The 24086-nt window shown below is 51.6% G+C and overlaps 1 protein-coding gene across 2 annotated transcripts in view; it reads right to left on the reverse strand.

Moving 5' to 3' along the window:
* Positions 1–6482: 6482 nt before the first annotated feature.
* Positions 6483–24086, reverse strand: part of GSTCD (glutathione S-transferase C-terminal domain containing) — a 53468-nt gene continuing 35864 nt past the window's right edge. For both annotated transcript variants that reach the window (XM_060186318.1, XM_060186319.1), the window contains 7 exons: positions 16319–16434; positions 16114–16158; positions 15293–15421; positions 14577–14710; positions 13219–13249; positions 11795–11864; positions 6483–7755 (listed from right to left, as the gene is read on the reverse strand). In XM_060186318.1, coding sequence (XP_060042301.1) covers positions 7598–7755; positions 11795–11864; positions 13219–13249; positions 14577–14710; positions 15293–15421; positions 16114–16158; positions 16319–16434 — 683 coding nt within the window. In that variant the 3' untranslated portion in view covers positions 6483–7597. The remainder of the gene's footprint in view (positions 7756–11794; positions 11865–13218; positions 13250–14576; positions 14711–15292; positions 15422–16113; positions 16159–16318; positions 16435–24086) is intronic.

The following is a 24086-nucleotide window of genomic DNA, read 5'->3' on the forward strand; positions in this document are numbered from 1 at the left end:
AGTTTGTACATTCATAACATTATTGTTGTGGTTATTATTGTTGTTGTTACTGATGTTGTCGTTGTTGGATAGGACAGAGAGAAATGGAGAGAGGAGGGGAAGACAGAGAGGGGAAGAGAAAGACAGACACCTGCAGACCTGCTTCACTGCCTGTGAAGTGACTCCCCTGCAGGTGGGGAGCCAGAGGCTCAAATGGGATACTTATGCCCGTCCTTGCGCTTTGCGCCACCTGCACTTAACCCGCTGCGCTACTGCCAGACTCCCTGTAAATATCTTTTTTTTAATTTAAATTTTTTTATTTTCACCCTCATTGTTTTTATGGTTGTTGTTGTTGGATAGGACAGAGAGAAATGGAGAGGAGGGGAGGACAGAGAGGGGGAGAGAAAGACACATCTGCAGACCTGCTTCACCGCCTGTGAAGGGACTCCCCTGCAGGTGGGGAGCCGGGGGCTCGAACTGGGATTCTTACGCTGGTCCTCGCGCTTTGTGCCACGTTGTAAATATCTTTTTTAAATGATCAACCGGGGGAGCAGGTGGTGGTGCACCTCGTTAAGCACTCACATTACTTTGCACAAGCACCCGGGTTCAAGCCCCTGGACCCCACCTGCAGGGGGAAAGCTTCAGGATTGGTGGAGCAGGGCTGCAGGTGCCTCTGTATCACCCTCTCCCCTCTCAATTTCTCTCTGTCTCTATCCAATAATATACAAATACATAAAATTAAAATATTTTTAAAAGTTAAAAAAAGTAGAAAAAGAAAATGGCATGATTCTATAGGACAGGTGATCTGAGCTCTCTCAGAATCCGTGTTCTGGCATTTCTAAATCCAGCAGTTGAGTGAGTGGTGGCTAAGGTTGATGCCACAGTGCAGAGACTGGGGGAGTGGCGACTCTTCAGGACGCCCACCCGAGGGCTGGGTGGGGCATTTTTTTTTTAAATAAAATATTTATTTATTTATTCACTTTTGTTGCCCTCGTTGTTTTATTGTTGTAGTTATTGGTGCCATCGTTGTTGATAGGACGGAGAGAAATGGAGAGAGGAGGGGAAGACAGAGAGGGGGAGAGAAAGACAGACACCTGCAGACCTGCTTCACCGCCTGTGAAGTGACTCCCCTGCAGGTGGGGATCTGGGGGCTCAGACCGGGAACCTTACGAGGGTCCTTGTGCTTTGCGCCACGTGCGCTTAACCTGCTGCGCTACTGCCCGACTCCCAGGTGGCGCATTTCTAGCTCGCCCCGCCTGCAGGGAGCCAAGAGTCAGCCCCTGACTTTGTGTTCCTCAACGCTCTGTCTCCAGGTGATTCTGGTAAGCAGGCAGTTCGGAGACGTGGATCTCAGAAACAAGTACGGTCGACGGGTTTCTGAGGGGCCGTCTGCATTTGATTTGGGGTGGACTCGGCTTTGTACTCTTGGAAATGCTTCTAGTGTCTGCTGATGAAAGTTCAGGTTCTCTCCACAGTGTCGCTAGCCAGCTAGCGTCTGTGGGCACACGTGCTCGGATTGAAGCAGAGACCTGAATAAGGGGACGTACACCTCACGGATGTCATTAAAGCTCGTTTGTGTTTTGGTAAATCGCGATCGTTGGCACCCTAACTTCACACTGCGCGTGAAAAGGAAAAGTGGTATTTGATTAAAATGCAGTGTGCCTACGCAGAACCTAGACAGGAGTTGGTGTATTGCACCAAAGTAAAAGACTCTGGGGGGTTGGGGGGTTCAAAGTCCTGGAACTTGATGGCAGAGCAGGACCTAGTGGGGGCTGTATTGTTATGTGGAAATGTTATGCATGTACACACTATTGTATTTTACTGTAAACCATTAATCCCCCAATAAGGAAATTAAAAAAAAAAAAAGAATCCTGCTTACAACTGTTAAGTGCTGCACTCAAATTTTGTTACATAAAACCACGTTAATGGGCAGAAGTGGTATTCAGCACAGTAGGTGGGGACCCAGGGCTTGAACCCAGGTCCTTGCACACTGTAATATGTGTGCTCGATCAAGTGTGTCGTGCCACTGCCTGGTCCCGAAAACTCACCTCTCTTTCCACCTCTGGCTCTCCCCAGACTGTGTCCTGAAGGCGTCATCGGGGTGGATGCCTAAGGAGTCGCCCCCGTGCGGTCTGAGGTGGCGGGCTCTCTACAGAGACACCGCACGGTGGGCGTTCATAGTCGGGCTTCACTCTTCCCACTACATAACTGACTTGGTGGGCCCGAGGTGACTATTACAAGCTCAGTCATGTTTTTGGTTGCAGACAGGTTTTTCCTTTTTTCTTTTTACCACTGCCACAACTTCACCGCTGTGGGTGGACTTTTTCAGATAGGCAGACAGACAGAGAGAGGGAGAGCACAAGGTAGGAAAAGAAAAGACACCGCAGCATGCAAGCTTCCTCCAAGGCAGTGGGGACTGGGTTCCAGCCTGGCCTTGTGCATGGCAAAGCAAGTTCACCAGGGGCCGGGTAGTGGCTCAGCTGGGTAAGAGTACACACATTACCACGTGCTGGGACCTGGGGTCAAGCCCCCAATGTTCCCACCTGCGGGGGGGGGGGGAAGCTTCATGTAAGTGGTGGAGGCGCGCTGCAGGTGAGTCTCTTTTTCTGCTTCCTATTTCTCTTGCCCTCTATCAGAAAGAAAAGGCAAGAGAGAGGCTGCCAAGAACAGTACAGCTGTCAAACAAGCACCGAACGCTGCTAATAAACTGAGTAGACAGACAGACAGACAGATAGACAGGGAGAAAGAAATAAAAAAGGAGCGAGTCGGGCGGTAGCACAGCAGGTTAAGCGCACGCAGATGGCTTGAAGCGCAAGGACCGGCGGCGAAGCAGGTCTGCAGGTGTCTGTCTTTCTCTCCCCCTCTCTGTCTTCCCCTCCTCTCTCCATTTCTCTGTTATATCCAACCACGACACCATCAATAACAACAATGTTAATAACTACAACAGTAAAAACAAGGGCAACAAAAGGGAAATAAATATTTGTAAAGAAGGAAAGCAGGCGTTTTGTTCAGGTAAGCTGTTTGATGGCCCTAGGTATTTTATTTTCTGTTTCTCTCAGTCCCGGCTGTAGGAAAGACATGTTCTGTGCTGTTTCCGCCTCAGCTCAGTTACTGCTAGCTGTACATTGTAAACAAGAAAGCAAATTCAGTACAGCAGAAGCGTTTGAGATTATCTGTAAATGGCCCCTAAATTTGGAAACCCAAGTCTATAACATGAGTTTACATCAAAGTGAAACAAACATTTGAAAAAGAGAGTCCCTATCTTATAAAAACTGTTGTAGAGACTTTTTTTTCCCCCTCAGATCAGTTAATGACGCTTGAATGACTTTGGTTTTTGCCCAGATTGGGCAAAGTCAGAGAGCGATAATCACATGACAGTAACGTTTACGAACAAAGTGATGTTTTAAAACAGAAAATAAAATGCAAATAACTTGTAAAAAATCTAGCCTTGCATTATGTAAGATGTCCCCAGGAAGCTCCACAAGCTGTGAAGCAATGCTGTGCTCTCTCTCTCCGTCTGTGTTTCTCCCTCTCTGCCGTCTCTGAGAGAAAGAAACAAAGGAAAATAACAAGTCTGCTGCGGATCAGCGAGACCACAAGTGTGGAGCCTCAGCGAAGCCCTGGTGCCAAAAAAAAAAAAAAAGTAAATAAAGGAGAAAAGAGAAAAAAAATACAAAATTCATGACAACTGTGATACTGGTGATAAAACTCTCAACTTCACAGTTAGCTGGCCTCAAACTAACTGAAAATTCCAGAAAGGAATCAAAACGTGAGACGGGGGGGCCGGGTGGTGGCGCACCTGGTGGAGCGCACGTTACAGCGCACAAGGACCCGGGTTTGAGCCCCCAGTCCCCACCTGCAGGGGGAAAGTTTCACAAGTGGTGAAGCAGGGCTGCAGGTGCCTCTCTGTCTCTCTCCCTCTCTCTCCCTCCCTTCCCTCTCGATTTCTGACTGTTTCACCTATCCAATAAATAATAAAGATAATAAAAAAATTAAAAAAAAATAAAACGTGAGAGAGGAGAAAGAAAAAGTCTGGGAGCAGTGGATTCAGTGTCTAGGCACTGAGCCCCAGTGATAACCCAGTGGCAATAAGACCACCCCAAACACAGCGCAGCACAACACCAGCAAGACTCAAAGGAGAAAACTCAGTTGGTGGCCTTGGTGAACCGGCCATCTGAGCTGGCACTGAAGACAACAGGCAGAGTAGAGAAGACTGGGAGGCCAGCAGATGCCCCCTGACACCGACAAAGGCTTTCTTTCTCATGGACCACGCGAGACAAGCAGGTCTTCAAGTTCTGGTGCAGGAGTCCAACGGCAGGGACAGCCAGGACAGGCCCGAGGGAGAGCTTGAGCTGCTCTGGCAGGCACCAAGGCGCAGACAGCACCAGGCCATCAAGGGCATCATTGGTGCTGATTTTCTGTTTGGATCATTCGCTTCTGCTGCGTGCATCCAAGATTTACAGCCTTGGAGGAGGAGGGGGGAGCTGGCCGGGCTTAGAAGGGAGCCTGAGAAACACTGGAAGACTTGGGCTTTTGGCACGAAGTGCAACATTTGAACTGTTGGCCTGATAATTCCAGCAACACCGTCCAGACGACAAGGAGAGCCCAGGTTAAAAGCGATGACGGGGGTGCTGGGCAGTGGCGCAGCGGGTTAAGCACAGGTGGTGCAAAGCGCAAGGACCAGCGTAAGGATCCCGGTTCGAGCCCCTGGCTCCCCACCTGCAGGGGATTCACTTCACAGGCGGTGAAGCAGGTCTGCAGGTGTCTGTCTTTCTCTCCCCCTCTGTCTTCCCCTCCTCTCTCCATGTCTCTCTGTCCTATCCAACAACGAACAACATTAACAATGGTAACAATAATAACCACAACGAGGCTACAACAACAAGGGCAACAAAAAGGGGAAAAATGGCGGTGGATTCATGGTGCAGGCACCGAGCCCCAGCAACAACCTTGGAGGAAAAAAAAAAAAAAAAAGAAAAGAAAAGAAACAAAAAGCACTCAGAGGACCCTGGCCCTCACTGCCACTGCTCAGCCTCCCTGAGCACTGGGCCTGCTAAATATGGTTGATGCATCACGAAGCAAAGTAAACACAGCCCAGTATCTCATGTTTTCTGTTCTGGTGAATGCTCACTCAGTTACTATGGCTGTCATACACTTTGACATCTAGCTGGCTAAGTGAGGTTGGAAAATCCTGGAAGGTGTGTGTGTGTGGGGGGGGGAGGCAGGCAGTGGCACATTGGTTAAACACACACATTACAGTGCGCAAGGACCTGGGTTCAAGCCCTTGGTCCCTACCTGCGGGGGGGGGGGGGGGAAGCTTCACGAGTGGTGAAGCAGGGCTGCAGGTGTGTCTCTCTCCTTCTCCCTATCTCCCCCTCTCCTCTCAATTTCTCTGTTTCTACCGAATAATAAAATAAACAGATACATTTTAAAAATAATTTTTAAGAATCCTGTAAGGGTTTGTGACCTGAGGCACACAGAACACGAGCTCCCCTGGAAGGGAGCCTGGAGTTGAGGTAAATTGTGTTTTCTGAGAGAGAGAGAGAGAGAGAGAGAGAGAGTGAGAGACAGACAGACAGACACCATGGTCCTGATCAGATTCTCCAAAGGGTCCGTGACCCCAAATGACATCAATCATCACAGGCCTAGAGGAGACCGAAACGCTGACAGAGTCGGCGCTCGTTGGGCACGGAGGAATCTGCGAGCGTCTGCTTCGATGGCCTTTCTTCACAGCCGTCTCGAGAGGCGGGTGGTGCTGGTCTGTGTTTGTTGGCTTCCAGGTCCCCTTTATCTGACCGAAATGGCAACAGCGTGTTAGCAGGCTAGCTGACTTGGAGAGAGTCCTGAAGTTTTTATGTTTTTTGCCTCCAGGGTTATCTATCACTGGGTGTGAGGGAAGGGGCGCTCAGGGCGCCCAGGGCTGGCACGACACATCTGTCGTTCCCGGCTGCCATTTCTCTCACTTTATTGGCTAGGACAGAGAGAAGCTGAGAGGGGAGGCGGAGATACAGAGGCAGAGAGAACGAGAGACACCTGCAGACCTGCTTCACCACTTGTGAAGTGTCCTCTCTGCAGGTGGGGGACTGGACCTCGAACTCGGAACTTCATGCGGGTCCTTGCGCTTAGTACTGTGTGCACTTAACTGGGTGCTCCACCGCCCCCCTGAATGTTTCCACAATGAGTCAGGTGTTTTTGCTGCTGCCACCTAGTAGAACTTTTCCCTAGCCAGTCTCAAGTGACCTGTCCCCATGTCCGCCCCCACCCCACAGTACACACCATGTGTCTTCACTCGGTGCTTCTGCCAGGAATTAAAGCTTCGCGAGTGGTGCAGCAGGGCTGCAGGGGTCTCTCTCCCTCTCTATCAGCCCTTTCCCTCTCAATTTCTCTGTCTCTATCCAATAGTAAATAAATAAGAAGAATATAATTTTAAAATACACATGTGATCTCATCGCTTATAAAGTGTCAAGAACAGAAAACCCAGAGTAAAAGACCACAGAACAAATGACTGAAATACTCAGGGCTGATGGTTTATTCTCCTCTTACACTTAAGGGCAGAAAACCAGACTCCAAAGCCCGCCCCTCCATAACTCACTCCTGACTACGACTCACAGCAGCCTGTCTACTCAGGGCGAGTGAGAGTCCTTTCTCCTGGTGGTACCGGAGTCGTAAGCATGAGAACCCGAGGGGCGGAACCTTATCTCGGAAGACATGCCCTCAGACCTGGAGAGAGGGGAAGGGGTGGCCGTCTCCACGTGGGGGCGGCTGGAATGAGGAGAATTCGGGCGGAGGGAGTTCAAGTGGCTTTCATGCTCTCTATGCCTCCCTCCTCCAAGTTGTAGGCAGTGATTGTGACCAGAACTATCAGCAGAAAACGAGTGGGATCTGGAAAACCCAGTCTGCAGCTGTATGCTGCAGACACCAGTGACTGCACCTCCCTCTTTCCCCTGTGTGACTTTCCCCTGTGTGTCTCGTAGACGAGACACCTTTGCACCCTACGAGGAATCTAGGCCAAGGTCACACAAAAAATAACGGATCCTCAATTAGTAGTGAAGAACTTGAATTAATCTTTGTTAGCGGCTGGTCAGAACTCATGTGCAAACCTGCACCACCATCCTGAAAGCTCTCGGTATAAAACGTGGCAGCCCGTGAAGAGCCCCTGTGATGTCGTCTGAGGGAAATACCTTTAAAAGGAGCATATAAAAATGACGCACAAATACAGACCACCCCAGCTTAACCAGAATCACCCGACTAGATCTTTAAAAAAAAAAAAAAAAAAAGGTAGAAAAAGTATGATCACTAAAAGTATAAAAACAAAGCTTGCTGGGGAGCAGAGCGTGGAGGTGGTGGGTACACTGTCTGCAATGGCCGTCACGGTGGCAGCTCAGGACACGCTTTCCCCAAAGGGGGGTGGGGTGGGGGCTCGATGGGGGACAAGGAACCGCTGGCAGGAGCCCCCTCACCAGGAAAACCAGGCCTTTAATCACATCCCGGGGAGACGGGCCGGATGGGGATCCCCCCCCCCCCACGGGCAGCCCCTCTTCGGAGATGCTCCCGCTGGAGCAGGGCGGGCGAGGGACGGTTGATCACCGTGGTTGCTGAGAAGGTCGAGGGGTGGCAGCAGTCAGATGTGCGCCCCCTTGTGCCCGGGGGGGAGCCCCACGATCATGTTGTTCTTGGGGGAGCAGCTCTCCGGCTCCATGGAGATGACCTGGACGGAGTAGCCCCGCTCTTCTGCGGCCCTGGCGCGGTCCAGATCCACCAGGCACATGCACTGCTTCCCTGTGGGGAGGGGGTGTGACAGGGACGGTGAGGCGCTGGGCGGCTCAGGGACGTGGGCTCGTGGGCACACTGGCAGGATCTGCGGGGGGTCACCCTGAGCCCTCTGTCAGTGCCTCATTCCTCGTCACGACGCGGGGCGGGTGGGGGACGTTTCTGCCTGGTGGGCCTTTCCCAGACTGGTCTCCGCTAATGGTTTCAGGAGCACCAGCCTCTGTCTTTTCTTCACCGAGGCCGTCACTGGAGCTGAGTGCTGGCACTGTGAACCCAGCGCCCCCAGTAGCCGTTTTCCCCTTCCCCCTGCCCCCGATTTTATTCGCTAGGACAGAGAGGAATTGAGAGGAGAGGGGGAGATAGAAGGGGAGAGCGAGGTCTGAGCCACCGTTCGTCAAGCACCCCCCACCCCCACCCTGCACGTGGGGAGCAGGGGCTTGAACCTGGATCCTTACACATGGTGACAGGTGCAGCTGACTGGGTGTGCCACCGTCCGGCCCACAGAATGTTAGCCTTTCAGATCATCTCACCGGGCTGGGGAGGTAGCTCGGTGTGTTACAGCCCAGCCTTTCCACGCCTCAGGCCCTGGAGGCACCAGGTTCAATCCCAGGGCCACCGCCAGCCACAGCTGAGTGGTGCTCTGGTCTTTTCCATAAGAAAGAAATGCCAGACATTCAGAGTGGATTATGAATACATCTCAAATGGAGACTAGAGCCTGTCTCTCACCGAGGGCAAACATCTCAGGAGCGTCCCCACAAGCCCAACTGACAGACATAACACCGTGAAAAACCAAAGACGTCGTCAAGAGAATCTAAGAGTCACCAGTCAGCAGGCCCCTGAGGGCCATTACATTTTAATTGACTTGTCTATGATATTTATTCATTCATTTAGTCCCTTTTGTTGCCCTTGTTTTATTGTTGTGGTTATTGTTATGATTGTTGTTGTTACTGATGTCGTCATTGTTGGGTAGGACAGAGAGAAACGGAGAGAGGAGGGGAAGACAGAGGGGGAGAGAAAGACAGACACCTGCAGACCTGCTTCACCGCCTGTGAAGCGACTCCCCTGCAGGTGGGGGGCCGGGGGCTCGAACCGGGATCCTGACGCCAGTCCCTGTGCTTTGTGCCACGTGCGCTTAACCCGCTGCGCTACTGCCCGACTCCCTGGGACATCACATTCTGCCTGCTGGAGTTCATAGGGTGTGGAGAAGCAAGGGATGGACGGCGTGAGAGTCCTCCACACGTACTGGCTACCTCAGGTGGGTGTGCAATGCTGAGGGTGACTCAGCCTGAATGTGCAGAGCTCCTCTCTCCCTGGGGAATAACGGCAGACATCCGCTTTCCTGTGGTGTCTTTGGAAAACAAAGGAAGAAACCTGCGAGGCAGCTGGTTCTCACTCTGGCAAACGCAAACTTCAGTCTCAAGACTGGCGTGGGAACCACAGGGATCTGGAGTACAGCACAGCCAGAGCGGCCGCTTCTTCCCGCACTCTTGATCCCTCTGCTTTCAACATGTAAACGTCAGTCGCCCGTGAAGCGGGTGTGAGCTGTGCAGCGGCTCCGAGAACACCCAAACACTTTCACAAGGGGCTTATCTGAACACCAGCTGAAGCGGGTTCAGGAGCGATGACAGATAACTGAGGTGGAGACGTTCTGCAGAAGCCAGAAGCTGCCTCACAGAAAACCCGGTGGCGGAGCGTGAAGCAGCAGCTGGGAAGGAAGGTTGTGGGAAGAAGGATGGGCTTGGTGGGGACGGAGAGGAGAGGCCCCAGACCCCTCACATGCAGCCCCTCCAGCACCTGCCATGGAGAGGGGCTGCCTCCATGCCCTGTGGGGCTGGGGTGGGGGGGGCAGGAGCGCATTCCCACAGCAGCTGGCCAGAGGCTCTCTGTGCTTGGCTCTGAGCCCAGCCCCCGAGCACTCCTTTCCATTACACACAAGAGTCTCAAGTTTTCACATGCACGGGGGCGTCCTCGGCTTGTTGGCGGCTCTACCTCTGGGGGCTTACGGGGGACAAGAGCACAGTCTGGCCGAGCAGAGATGCAGAGGCTGGGTGGGGGCTCTGCTGGGAGTGAACTGGAACCACCCTCCTGCCCACACGCCAGCGGGCCTGTGAACGCTCCTCTCAGGTCCCAGACAGCCCTCTGCTCTGACGCACAGCACATCACCATGCACCCACCCACTCAGCTGTCCTTGACACCAGGCGTGCGCTGCCACTCTCAGGGCCAAAGTGTTAGAGACAGAACAGGGAGGGAGAGGGAGAGAGGAGAGGAAGGGAGAGGGAGAGGGAGGAAGAGGGGGAGAGGGAGGGAGAGGGGGAGAGGAAAAAGAGGGAGAGAGAGGGAGAAGGGGAGAGGGGGAGGGGGAGGGGAGAGAGGGGAGAGGGAGAGAGGGAGAGGAAAAGAGGGAGAGGGGGAAAGGGAAAGGGGGAGAGGGGAAGAGAGAGAGGGAGAGAGGGAGAGAGGAGAGAGGGAGAGGAGAGAGAGAGGGAGAGGAGAGTAGGAGAGAGGGAGAGAGAGAAGGGGTAGAGGGGGAGAAGGGAGACTGGGGGAGGGGGGAGAGGGAGAGGGAGAGAGAGAGGGGAGAGAGGGGGAGGGGGCGAGGGGGAGAGGGGGAGAGAGGGAGACTGGGAGAGGGAAAGACTGGGAGGGGGGAGAGGAGGAGAGGGAGAGAGAGAGAGGGGAGAGAGGGGAAGAAGGGGAGGCCCCGGACAAGCATGTGTGCAGGGCACCCGGCGGTACTGAGCCGCAGCACTTCACAGGAGCCCAGTGACCAGCGACACGAGGGAGGAAGGCAGGCGTGACAGAGCTCAGGGCTGACACGGGGAAGGGACAGGGACGGGACGCTGGGGGTGGGGCCGCGGCTCAGCCCCGTCCAGGCTGCTGCAGGCCTCTGCTGCGGGTGACTCTGACCGGCACAGGCGCCTGAGCGCGACCTCGCTAGTGCCTCGAGGGTCACCATCACCGGCTCCTGCTCCTGCTCCTGCTGTCTGGCCAGCACACCTGACTGAGTGGGTCCCACCTCATCCTCTCCTGCGGCTCCCGATACGCCTCACACTCAAGCTGCTCCCCGTACACAGGCACCCGGAACACACTTAAGAGTGGTAACAATAACAGAATGGGGGGGGGGGGTCGGATGGTGGTGCAGCGGCGCAAGGACCCGCGTAAGGATCCTGGTTCGAGCCCCCAGCTCCCCACCTGCAGGGGAGTCGCTTCATAAACGGTGAAGCAGGTCTGCAGGTGTCTGTCTTTCTCTCCCCCTCTGTCTTCCCCTCCTCTCTCCATTTCTCTCTGTCCTATCCTACAACGGTGACAACAATAATAACTACAACAATAAAACAACAAGAACAAAAGGGAAAAAATAAATTAAAAAAAATTTAAAAATAGATTATAAGGATGTGGGAGGGGACGGGGTGGTGGTGTTCCTGGTTGAGCCCACATGTCACAGTGCACAAGGACCCGCGTTCAAGCCCACAGGCCCCACCTGCAGGGAAGTCACTTCACAGGCGGTGAAGCAGGTCTGCAGGTGTCTGTCTTTCTCTCCCCCTCTCTGTCTTCCCCTCCTCTCTCCATTTCTCTCTGTCCTATCCAACAATGACGACATCAATAACAACAATAATAACTACAACAACAATAAAAAACCAACAAGGGCAACAAAAGGGAAAATAAATGTTTTTTTAAAAATAGCAGAATAGGGTTAAATATAGTTCTAGGAGTCCTTTGAGGGCTGGAGAGAGAGTCCGCCAGGTAGAGTGTGTTTCCGGTCATGTCTGCGGCGCAGGCTGGGACCCTGGCAGCGCATGGGAGGTGCTAGGGCATTAGAGGGAGCTCCTGTGCCGTGATGTCCCTCCACGTGCCTCTCTGATGCACTGTGGGGGTGAAACGTGGCCCAGGGTGGTGGAAGTGCATGGGGCCCCCAGCTCTGCCAGCAGAAGGGAGCCTGTGAAGAGGGACACCCCCCCGCCCCCACCCCACCGCAGAGAGCGACACCCGCGTCCTGCCAAGCCGCAGTCGGACAGGTGCGTGTTCAGGCCCCGGCCTCCCAGGCACCCACCTATGAGCCTGCGCTGCGGGGGAATCTGGACGGCCGTCTGGTCTGCAAAGCGGCACAGGATCATGTGTTCCTGCAGGAGAAGATCACAGGACGGGCCGTGTTAGCCCCCACTCCCAAACAGGAAGACCAGCAACAGAGAGGCAACCTCGGGCGGCTGCGCTTCTAGCTCCACCTTGCTGGCTGAAGAGAGGGCTACACACGCACCCCCTCCCTCCCTCCCTTCCTGCCTTTGGGACAGAGACAGGAGAGGCAGAGCACTAGCCAAGGGAGCCACCCCCCGTCGCCCAGACCCCAGCAGCACTTTTCCAAGGAGTGTGCGCTCAGGAAATGCACTTGGTCCTTCTTCCTTCCTAACCCACCACACTTCAGATGTAGCTTTTCTTTTCTTTCCTTCTTTTGGATCGAGACAGAGTGAAATTGACAGGGAGTGGGAAGGGAGAGAGCCAGAGCGACACCTGCAAGCAGCACTGTTTCACCGCTCGTGAAGCTTCCCTCCTACAGGTGGGAACCGGGGACTTGAACCTGGATCCTTGGACACTGGAGCGTGTGCACTAACCAGGTGCGCCACCGCCTGGCCCCTTCGAATGCAGCTTCTCAGCACAGACGAGGGAAAGGCTGTGTTTAACCAAAGGATGGCTGGGCTTTATGACGGCCATGCATCAGAGTAAAAGACCTTAAGATCTGCTGAAAAATTTCTTTTTTTTCTTCTCCTTTTTTAAAAACAACTTTTTTTTTAAAAAAAAAAATTAATTTATTCCCTTTTGTTGCCCTAATTGTGTTGCTGTTGTTGTTATTGATGACGTTGTTGTTAGGACAGAGAGAAATGGAGAGAGGAGGGGAAGACAGAAAAGGGGAGAGAAAGACAGACACCTGCAGACCTGCTTCACCGCCTGTGAAGTGACTCCCCTGCAGGTGGGGAGCTGGAGGCTCGAACCGGGATCCTTATGCCGGTCCTTGCTTTGTGCCACGTGCGCTTAACCCTCTGTGCTACCGCCTACTCCCTGAAAAATTTCTTTTAATACTATGTGACTGTGAGACACCAGCAGAGGCACGGGGCAGAGGGGCGAAGCCTGCAGGCCGTCCTGCGCAGCCCGGGGAGTGGGGCTCTGTGGCCGGGGCAGACACCGGTGCCCTGGCCACCATGAGGGCCGAGAGCAATCACTGTCTCTATCTGTCATGTAGGAGCCTCCTCTCTTCTGCCAGCACCCGTGAAACCGTGGGGTAAACGGGCCCTTCATCCATCTTGTCAGATACTGGAAGGTTAATCTTGATTTAGGGCAAACAAAATTAACCCTTATTGGATGTTTATGAATAATTCAAAATACAACTCTAGATCCTAAATTCTCTTAGAAACTCGACACTGAGAAAACCATAAAGAAGAGATCAAGTACACTGGGAAGATGCTTTCTTTTTTTCAAGGTTACCTTGTATGATAATGTCTTCTTAAACTGTTCACTGAAACAGACAGGAAAGAATAAGGAGATCAGTCAAGCGTTGCAAGATGTTCATTTCTTTCTTTCATTTATTTATTTTATTTTTTCCCTTTTGTTGCTCTTGTTGTTTATCATTGTTATTGTTGTTGTTATTGCTGTCATCGTTGTTGGATAGGACAGAGAGAAATGGAGAGAGGAGGGGAAGACAGAGAGGGGGAGAGAAAGACAGACACCTGCAGACCTGCTTCACCGCCTGTGAAGCGACTCCCCTGCAGGTGGGGAGCCGGGGGGGCCCCAACCAGGGCCGGTCCTTACGCAGGTCGTGGGCTTTGCGCCACGTGCACTTAACCTGCTGCGCCACCACCTGGCTCCTTGGATGTGAATTTCTTAGAAAAAACTGAAATTTCAACTACTGGCTAAGATTCAAAGTCTTTTACCTTTTGCTTAGTAATACCTGTGGTTTTCTCTCATCTAGTCACAAATGTCAGTAAGAAACTACTAAAGGCCAAATATATATATTTGTAAATAAATAAAATAAAGGCTATCATTTGTACACTGTTGCCTGAAATCAATTTGGACACATGCTTTCAGATATAACTCCAAACAAAAGCTCCCTACGGTTTCTTCAAAGTGACTGTGCAAATGTGATCAGGTTTTTGTTTGTTCGCTTGGACACAGTGCTCAACAGGCTTTCCCAAATTAGCTGATCTAGCTCGTAATTAAGATGGTCAGCTCGGCTCTCAAGAACTGTGACTCAGTGTCCCAAAAGTCAGGTTGGGTCCCCTGACAGGTGGACTGAGCCCGTGGGAACTCAGAGGACGCCGTGCCCCTTGTGGGGTGGGGGGGGGGGACTGTAGGGCTGGCGGGTGAATGTCCAACATGTGGGGGATGGGAGGTTGTAAAACTGCTCCTTCTGGAATCAGTGGGCCCCAGTCCTAGCCACTGACACTCTGCTTCTCAGAGCCCTGCCCACACCACCCCACTCTCTCACAGCCTCTGGCTCCCACTCTGGCGGCAACAACAGCGGGCTCCCTGAGGGAGCCTTTGAGTCCTTTTGGAAGGACAGACAGACAGGCCCTCGAGGCCCCCAGCCTTCCCGTCAGCTGCCTTCCAGGAGGGTTTGCGCTGGAATTTCAGCCAGGGTGGTGTGCAGGAGGAGGTTCCGGGAGAGACCAAGAGAAGGGTCCCTCTTCCTCCCAGCTTACCCATAATGCCCGCCACCACGGACAGGGCACAAGGACCCACACCTCAAGTCTCGCTGCAGCCTCCCCAGCCCCAGTTTTTTGTTGTTTTTTTTGGGGGGGGGGGCGGGTGGGAAAAGGTGCCTGGGGCAGGAGAGTGGATGTCACCTTTTTGGAAACTGGCACTTGGAGGTGTTCTGGATGAAGCCATAGCAGCACGGGCAGGTGACAAAGGTGGCCCCGGCCCTGATGCAGCGCTCGATCACCATGTCTGTAGCCACGCCGCAGGCGTGCAGCGCCACCTGGAAGGCAAAGGGACCTGAGAGTCCGGCTCCTCCTCCGGGGCTGTGGGGCACGACTGAGCCTCACAAGCTTCCTGTTAGCGGCGCCCCGCCCCGCCCCGCCCCGCCCCGCTCCAAGAGCCCTGCAAGTTCTCTTCTGAGCAAGGCAAAGAGTTGGCCAGCAGGGCGCAGGGCCGCAGATATGGGTTGACGATGATTCTAAATGGGCAGACATGTATAAATAGAGAGTTAGAGAGATCACCATCAGCCCGTATCTGGGACCTTGGGAGAACCACTGCAGTTTCCAATGGAGGGGAGGGGGGGACACACAGCTCTGGCGGTGGGAACGGGGTGGGATGAGACCCCCGCTGTCTCATCGTTTCGTAAATCAGTATTAAACCCTCTACCTGTCTGGCGGAGGAACGGATGTTATTTCTGTTACATAATGATGAGGAAGACGTGGGGAAACTGTCACTGACAGGCTCCACTTTATAGTGAGCAGAAAATAAAACAGCGCAAATTTACTTTTTTTTTTTTTTTTAAGTTCTCTGTTTGGCAAAGACATACTGACTGTGAATTAAACTGCAAGTGTGGGCTGCTCACCCCGAGGTTGAACGCGCCGGTGAAGTACTCCATGTTTGCCTGGATGAACCAGGTGTTACTCAGGCCGAGCTCATCACACCTCTTCTTCGCGCGGATCAACGACAGCTCCTTGCTCTCTATGAGTATGACCTGAATTCCCACCAGGAAGCAAGAGTAACTGAGGGAGGCCGTGCAGACGGCCGGGCAAGGCATCGACGCCACATGGCACAGACTTGGTCATGCGGACCAGGCCAACCCTTCCCGGGAGCGGGGAGCTCTCCGAAACGTGCAAGGTCTTTGAAGTCAGCTGACAGGCTGTACACGGCGCAGGTGGCTCTGATACAGGGCTTAAGAAACAGGGGCAGAGAGGGAAAACACAGACAGACTTGTGCGGCGTGTGGCGTGAGGCACCAAAGTGAAGGACTCGGGAGGTGGTGGTGGTGGGGTGGTGGTGGTGGTTCAGAGGGTGTTGTGTCGTGGTGCTCAGTGCTGGAAACGGACTTAAGTCGGGGGGGGGGGGGTGAGAGTGCTTTGCAGACACCTGTCACGGGGAGGTGAGAAATTGAACCAGGTGTCAACAACTGTCTTGTAAAACTGAAAGAAAAGGGAAATCCAACTGGGTTCATCATGGTATTTTTTCACCAACAGAATACTTATCTTAGGAAGAGAGCCCTTTCGTAAGTTTGAAGGCTGTACAGTGGCCCCATTTTCCCTAAGTTTCTGAATCCTGGCTGTTTACTCATAAGGGAACAGAGAGCCCGGTTGTGTATTTGACCTGGGTGAAGGGCTATCAAGCCCACGGGGAGGGGCGGGGGAGCCATGCACTGTCACTTAGACTGTACCTGGCAGGAGGGTAGCAAGTGAGCCAGAACGATCCCTACGTGGCCCTGGAGAGAGAAGCGGGAAAAGAGGGAGGGGCATCAGTGTTGGTCCCCATGGCTTTAGTCACCCTGAGACGACAATCTTGCCAAACAGAAACATGCCCTCGACCGTGATGCCAAGTCACGGGGTCTTGACTGAAGAGTGAATGGGGAGAGACCTACTCACCCCGCCACTGCAGAAGTCCACAATTTTATCCCCAGGCTTGGCTTGACTGGTCACCACGTAAGCCAGGTTGTTTAATTGCTGCTGCTTCCTCAGGGCTCGGTCACTGGACATTTTTCCTGGGGGAGACAAGGAGTAGGAACGTGAAATGTGCTGTGAGGACCCAGAAGACATTTACAGAAGAGAATGCAGGGGCAGCGGAGAGATAGCATAATGGTGATGCAAAGAGACTCTCATGCCTGAGGCTCCAAAGTCCCAGGTTTAATCCTGGCACCACCACAAGCCACTAGGGGAAGACAGACACAGGCAGGGGGTGTGGATCCACCTGCCAACACCCATGTCCAGCGGAGAAGCAATGACAGAAGCCAGAACTCCCACCTTCTGCTCCCCATAAAGAATTTGGGTCCAGACTCCCAGAGAGGGAGAAATGTCAGGGGGAAGATGACCAGAGGGCTCTGAACTCCAATTCCATCAGGACCTGATGAGAGAAGAGGGAAAAGGAAGGATACTTGGAAGTAGCAACAGGTGTGGGTGTGATTTAGAAAGGAAGAGAAGGCAGGATTGATTATAGGGAAAATGCATGTGTGTGTGTGTGTGTGTGTGTGTGTGTGTGTGTGTGTGTGTGTGTGTGTGTGTGTGTGTGTGTAGAGAGAGAGAGCTATAGAAATAAGTCAGCCCGGGGGTCTGACGGTGGCACAGTGGGTTACGCACACGTGGCGCAAAGCACAAGGACCAGTGTAAGGATCCCGGTTTGAGCCCCCGACTCCCCACCTGCAGGGGAGTCGCTTCACAGGCTGTGAAGCAGGTCTGCAGGTGTTTGTCTTTCTCTCCTCCTCTCTCCATTTCTGTCTTATCCAACAACGAACAACATCAACAATGGTAATAATAATAACCACAATGAGGCTACAACAACAAGGGCAACAAAAGGGGGAAAAAATGGCCTCCAGGAGCGGTGGATTCATGGTGCAGGCACCGAGCCCAGCAATAACCCTAGAGGGGGGAAAAAAAAAAAAAAAGAAATAAGTCAGCCCATATCTGTGACCTTGGGAGAACCACTGCAGTTTCTAATGTAAGGAATGGGGACACAGAACTCTGGTGGTGGGAACGGTGTGGAATTAGATCCCTGTTATCTTATAATTCTGTAAATCAATAAGACATTTTAGTAGAAGAGAGAGAGAGAGAAAGAGAGAGAGAGAAAACACACAGGAGATGGGGCGGGTGTACGCGCACTTCTCACGGCCCCCACACCCCTCTGACAGCGGCTGAGTGAACTGGAACCAGACACAAGCTCTGTTTACTCTAGAGCATTTCCAAGTATGCAAGTCCTTGGGCTTAGCAGCATGAAACATCTTGAGTTTCTTTTCAAATGCCCCCAGTCAAATCCAACAAATCTCTTGAGGAATGAATGAAATTATCTGTTTTTACATACTTCCTGTGCACAGTCATGTCCCACCCCCCACACCCCCCCGCCAATAGTAAGATTAAGGAGATGCAAGAGAACAGTGTCCTGGAGCCCTCCCCCACTAGGGAACGAGAGAGGCAGGCTGGGAGTATGGATCGACCTATTGACGCCCATGTTCAGCGGGGAAGCAATTACAGAAGCCAGACCTTCCACCTTCTGCATCCCACAATGACCCTGGGTCCATACTCCCAGAGGGATAAAGAATAGGAAAGCTACCAGGGGAGGGGATGGGATACAGAGTTCTGGTGGTGGGAATTGTGTGGAGTTGTACCCCTGTTACCCTATGGTCTTATCAGTGTTTCCTTTTTATAAATAAAAACTTCATAAAAGAGAGAGAGAGAGAGAGAGACTACTACTGCAGAGAATACAGATTGAGCTAGAAACACAGTGGTAAGGCACCCAGGTGTTTTAAGGAAAATCTGTCTCAGAGCTCCTAGAAACATCAGCAGAACTGCAGTTATATGAAGCAAGGTAGGAAAGTGGTGTCGTGAGAACTGGTGGTCATTTAAATGCCAAGTCCCACTTTCTAGTTTTACTTTGTAGTCTTGTGTCTCAAGACACCATTTACCAGCACGTGTAAGAATCTATTTTTAGCTTGATGATAAGGATGGCTTTTTAAGCATCATTATGGGAAAAGAAACTCAAGAGTGAATTGTCTTAATACAAAAATCTCATTTGGGGGGCCAGGAGGCGGTGCACCTGGTTAAGTGCTCACACTACACTGCATAAAGGCCCCTGGTCCCCACCTGCAGGGGGAAAGCTTCACGAGTGGTGAGGCAGGGCTACAGGTGTCTCTCTGTCTCTCTCCCTCTCTATCTCCCCTCCCCTGACAATTTCTCTCTGTCTCTATCCAATAGTAAATGAATAAAAAGAAAAAGAATCTCATTTTCTTTATGACACAGACACAATATGTGAACTATATTCTTAAAATCTTATAACTTTATAAACCAGTTAAATCACTATTGATAAAAATATTTTATAAACAATTTTCTGGGTCAAGGTGGTGGCGCACCTGGTTGAGTATGCACGTTACAGAGCACAAGGACCCAGGTTTGAATCCCCAGTCCCCACCTGCAGGGGGAAAGCTTTGCAAGTGGTGAAGCAGGGCTGCAAGTGTCTGTCTTTCTCTCTCTCTATTTCCGCTTACCCCCTCCCTCAATTTCTAGCTGTTTCTATCAAACAAATAAATATAATTAAAATATATAAATAAGGGAGTCGGGCGGTGGTGCAGTGGGTTAAGCTCACGTGGCGCAAAGTGCAAGGACCGGCAAAGGATCTCGGTTCGAGCCCCCGGCTCCCCACCTGTAGGGGAGTCACTTCCCAGGCGGTGAAGCAGGTCTGCAGGTGTCTTTCTCTTCCCCTCTCTGTCTTCCTCTCTCTCCATTTCTCTCTGTCCTAGCCAACAACGTCGACATCAATAAACACAACAATATTAAACAACAAGGGCAACAAAAGGGAAAATAAATAAATATAAAAAACCTTACATATATATATATATATATATATATATATATACACACACACACACACACATATATATATATGAATTTTCTGAGATATGAGGTCAAAGACAATTACCAGGTGGTTTCACTGATAGCGGAATGTAGCTATTACTAAAGCAAATAAACCTGTAAAACAAAGTAGCCTGTCTCTTTGACACTGTGACAACTACGGTGGTTATCTGGTGGGGAAGTGGTGGGGGGTAGGGATGCTGGCATTTCAGTGGTGGGTTCAGAGAATTGTACAGACTCAGAAAACATGCGTATGAAACTGTCTATCCGTGAGACACTGCCATTTTGTAAACCAATGTTAAAAACATTTAAGAAGACCCCTGTTTTCCAGAGGAGGACACTGAGCACTAGGGAGGTTGCTCGGACCTTGAGCTGAACCGATGAAGCTCAGACACTCGCTATAGGCGTCGGACTTGAGGCTGGGCAGAAGGCAACAAAAGCATTTCCCTTGAACGTGAGACTGTGAAGACTGTGATCAGGGGTTCACGTGAATTCCTTATCATGCTATTTATCCCTGGACGTTCACTCAGAGAACTTGACGTGAATCTCTGGCACGCTGGGTGTTCAGCACAGTTAAGACTGGACGTGTGTGTGATTATGCTTGACGGCCGCCGCTGGCTGTGTGGCCTGAGAGACCTTGCTCGTGACGGAGTGCTCCTAGGTACCCAGAGAAACAGACTTCTGAGTGGCTCTCCATCCAGTGAGCTCACCTCTGCTGTTGGGTCCAGAAGACGGTGGCACATGGGCATTTGTGGGTGACATTTGCATGTCTGCATGTCCCCAGAGCAGGCCGGAGAAATATTCCTCTGCAAAACTGGGGTGGAGTTCTAGGACACTTTCAAGAACTGCAAAGACTAGGTATGCAGACTTGTATTTTTTTTTCCTGCCCATTATTTAATCTCTACACATGTAACACGTGGAGAAACCAAATACATAGAGTAAGACAAACAAAAAGCCAGCCAAGAAATTGTGGTCAGTCAGAAGTTTCCTTCGGTTTCCATTAGTTTACTCTGATTTTATAACATATATATGATTGCTTTCTTTCAAGTTAATAAAAAAGTTCAGAGCATTTTCCCTTGAATAGTTAATCTAACCCAACAGGTAGATTTTCTAGAGGATCACACACGACACTAAGATAAATACTGTTATCCTGATGGGACTGTAAGACCTAGAATAAAAGCAGAACTCTAGACTAACATATGAGTTTTAGTAACCTTTTAAGGAATCATATTGCTTTACTGGAAAAAAAGATTGGGATTAATAAGCAGCATCAAAACTATAAATAACCCATTCATTTATACAGCCCACAGAAAGAGCTAAACTTTTGCTAAACTCATTTTGTAAAAGTATAAATATGTTTCAAGAGGAAAGAAACTAAGACTTTCACTGAAAGTATAAACACAGACACACAGACACACACACACACACACATACAGACACAGACATACACACAAACACAGACACACAGAACACAGACATACACACAGACACAGACATACACACAAACACAGACACACAGAAACACACACAAACACAGAGACACACATACCCATAAACACACACACACACACACACACATTTTCTCTATTGTGAGCAGAAGGGCAAGAGGAATTCCAATATCCAGTTAACTCTTATTAGGCTCCGACTTTGACCTCAGTCCTGTGTGAGGCCGGGAAGCCAGCACTTCAGTGGGGCAGCCAGGAGGGGCACAAGCGGCACTGGGGCCAGAGAAGGAAAGGAGAAGGGGACAGAGAGCAAGGGAAAAGGAATCTAAGGAGGCCGGGAGACAGTGCTCCCAGAGGAGCGCACGCTTTGCCATGTATGAGAACCTGGGTTCGAGCCCCTGGCCCCCTATGGGAGCGCCTGCACAGAAGCTTCTCATGCGGTGAAGCTGTGCTATGGTGTCTCTCTTTCCCTCTCTGTCCTCTCTGTCTCTCACTCTACCTGAAAAAGAAGAGTCCAGGGGAAGTGAAAGAATGCAGGCTTGAAGTACCAGTGAAAACCTGTGTGTGTGTGTGTGTGTGTGTGTGTGTGTGTGTGAGAGAGAGAGAGAGAGAGAGAGAGAGAATGAGAGAGAGAGAATGAGAGAGAGAGTAAGTGAGAGAATGTGTGTATGCTGTTGAACCATACTTGCATGACTCAGGCCTTAGAGGTCCAAGGTTCAATCCCTGATACCACCATATGCCAGAGATTCACAGTGCTCTGGTCTCTACCTTTCTCTCATGAACATAAATACATCTTTTTTTTTTTTTTTCCCCTCCAGGGTTATTGCTGGGGCTCAGTGCCTGCACCATGAATCCACTGCTCCTGGAGGCCATTATTTCCCCCTTTTGTTGCCCTTGTTGTTGTAGCCTTGCTGTGGTCATTATTGTTATTGTTGATGTCGTTCTTTGTTGCATAGGACACAGAGAAATGGAGAGAAGAGGGGAAGACAGAGGGGGCGGGAAAGAAAAACAGACACCGGCAGACCTGCTTCACCACTTGTGAAGTGACTCCCTTGCAGGTGGGGAGCTGGGGGCTCGAACTGGGATCCTTATGCTGGTCCTTGCACTTTGTGTCACGTGCGCTTAACCTGCTGCGCTACCACCCAACCCCCCCCTTTTTTTTAAGAAAAAAAAAAAAAAGGAGTATGAAGAAAAGTGCCAACTACAGGCTGAGCTGCTACGTGCTGCTAAAGGTGGAGAGAAAGGCTCAGAGCTCTGCTGTGCGGTCAGGAGCCTGAATGTGGCCGCGGCATCTGCTTCCTGTCAGCTTCCCTGCGAGCAGTCACTGGGCAGTGGTGACCTGGAACAGCGCCCTTGCCCTTAAGAGCTACCTGGGGAGGGGCCAGGTGGTGCTGCACCTTACTGCGCACACACCTTACCATGCACAAAGTCCCAGGTTTGAGCCCCTGCTTCCCACCTGGCAAGGGAAAGCTTCACAAATGGGGAGGCAGGTCTGTTAGTCTCTCTCTCTTTCTCTTCCTCCCTTTCAATTTTTCTCTGTCCTATCATATAAACTTTAAAAGAGAAAACAAAGGGGAAAAAATGACCCCTGGGAGAGGTGGTTTCACAGTGCGGGCACTGAGCTCCAGCAGTACCCCCGGTGGCAAAACAAATGGGATGGGGGGCAGGGAGGAAGAGAGAGCAAAGTGTTTCTGGGAGACACGTCGCGCTCACTGCAAAGAACTTGTGAACGTTGCAGGAAGCACTGAGTGTCCTAAGAGGTAAGAAAAGTAAGGCAGGACAGTTAACACGGAACATCTGAAGGGTAGGTGAGCGTCCGCTGTGCACCCCTGCAACTTGCAGAAGGCTGGGAGGAGGGGGAGGGAGGCCGAGACGGTGCAGACGCAGACGTGTTGGGCGTTCTGTTTAAAGGGGAGCAGGGCCAGCTGTAGGGCCAAGCAGCTAAGAAAGGAGTTTGAAACCGGCAGCTACGCCAGCACTTCGGGTGGGCCTGGCCTGGAAGAGGTAGATCTAGCGAGGGTGCGAGAAGTCGTGCGGAGTGGAAGCCTGGGCTCAAGTGGGGAGGTGCCAGGAGGGCCTGCAGTTTGCAGTGACTGCGGCTGGCAGGTGGGGAAAGACGAAGCCGGGACACTTCTGCCAGGCGGGCCTGTAGTGTGCAGTGACTGCGACTGGCAGGTGGGGAAAGACGAAGCTGGGACACTTCTGCCAGGCGGGCCTGTAGTGTGCAGTGACTGCGACTGGCAGGTGGGGAAAGACGAAGCCGGGACACTTCTGGACGGCCCTGTTTCCCTCCGAAAATTGGGAGACAGGTGACATGGAGCCGTTATAGACTGAACTGCCTTGGGAAACCCGATGTGAGGATGAATAGTGGCTGGGACCCACTCCCTTGAGTGGAGATCTGGACAGTTATAAAGATGGGAGAACCCCCAAACTCATGGTCTAGTCCAGTCCGTGTACAGACAGAGACAGGGCCGTGGTCGAGAGCAGAGGAAGCAGCCAGCATGGAGACAACAAGCACCGTTCCCTGACCGGACGGAACGGGGTGCTAAGAACCTGCCCTGCTAGCTGGGGGGCTCCCACTCTCCAGAGCTAGGCCTGAGTGCTCTGCAGCATCGAGCTCATCCGCTATCCTGAAAGCCGCCGGCACGGAGCTGCGGAGAAGCCGTCACTTTAACACCCACTTTCCCTAAGTCAGGGAGCTTCCCACACCTTGGCGACCATTCCCAGAGCCACTCAGCTATTTCACGGATGGGAATGGGTGGAATGTCCACCTACGCTATGGCCATTCGTCTTACGTGACGGGGTTATCAGTGGGCCTTCGAACGCCTGTGTTTTACCCACAACCTAAACCCACACTATTTCTTTGTACCCGCTCTATTCTTTCAGATGTTTACTGAGTCGAACGCTTTCAGAGAAAAGGAGAAAGGGGAATGGAGAAAGACCACCAGCCGAAACAGAGGCGGTGGATTGTCCATATATACTGACCTATGTTTCTGCGAGAAGCGGGCAGAAGAAACACACCAGTTTTACTGCTGATACCAAGCATTTCTGACGGAGGCAGTGGGCAAAGTTCCCAAGAAAGCAATTTATCAAATGCACAAGAGGAGCAATAAGGGCTCACACACTAAGAGGTTAGGAGGCAGGGTCTGGATTAACTGGTAATTTACAAACTCTCACATAACCAGGGTGACCTTCAGGAGCAAACACTGTGACTCCTTCCGGCTAGTGCCCTGCCAGCTTCTTAATCTCTTCCTGACCTAGTTTGGCTCAGCACTGACAAGGGCACTTTGTTTGATTTGGGGGTATCGGCTTTTCAAGAGATTAGTTTCCAGGAAAAGTAAGAAGCATTTTGT

The sequence above is a fragment of the Erinaceus europaeus genome, chromosome 2 (genome assembly GCF_950295315.1).
Source record: "Erinaceus europaeus chromosome 2, mEriEur2.1, whole genome shotgun sequence".
Classification (NCBI taxonomy): domain Eukaryota; kingdom Metazoa; phylum Chordata; class Mammalia; order Eulipotyphla; family Erinaceidae; genus Erinaceus; species Erinaceus europaeus.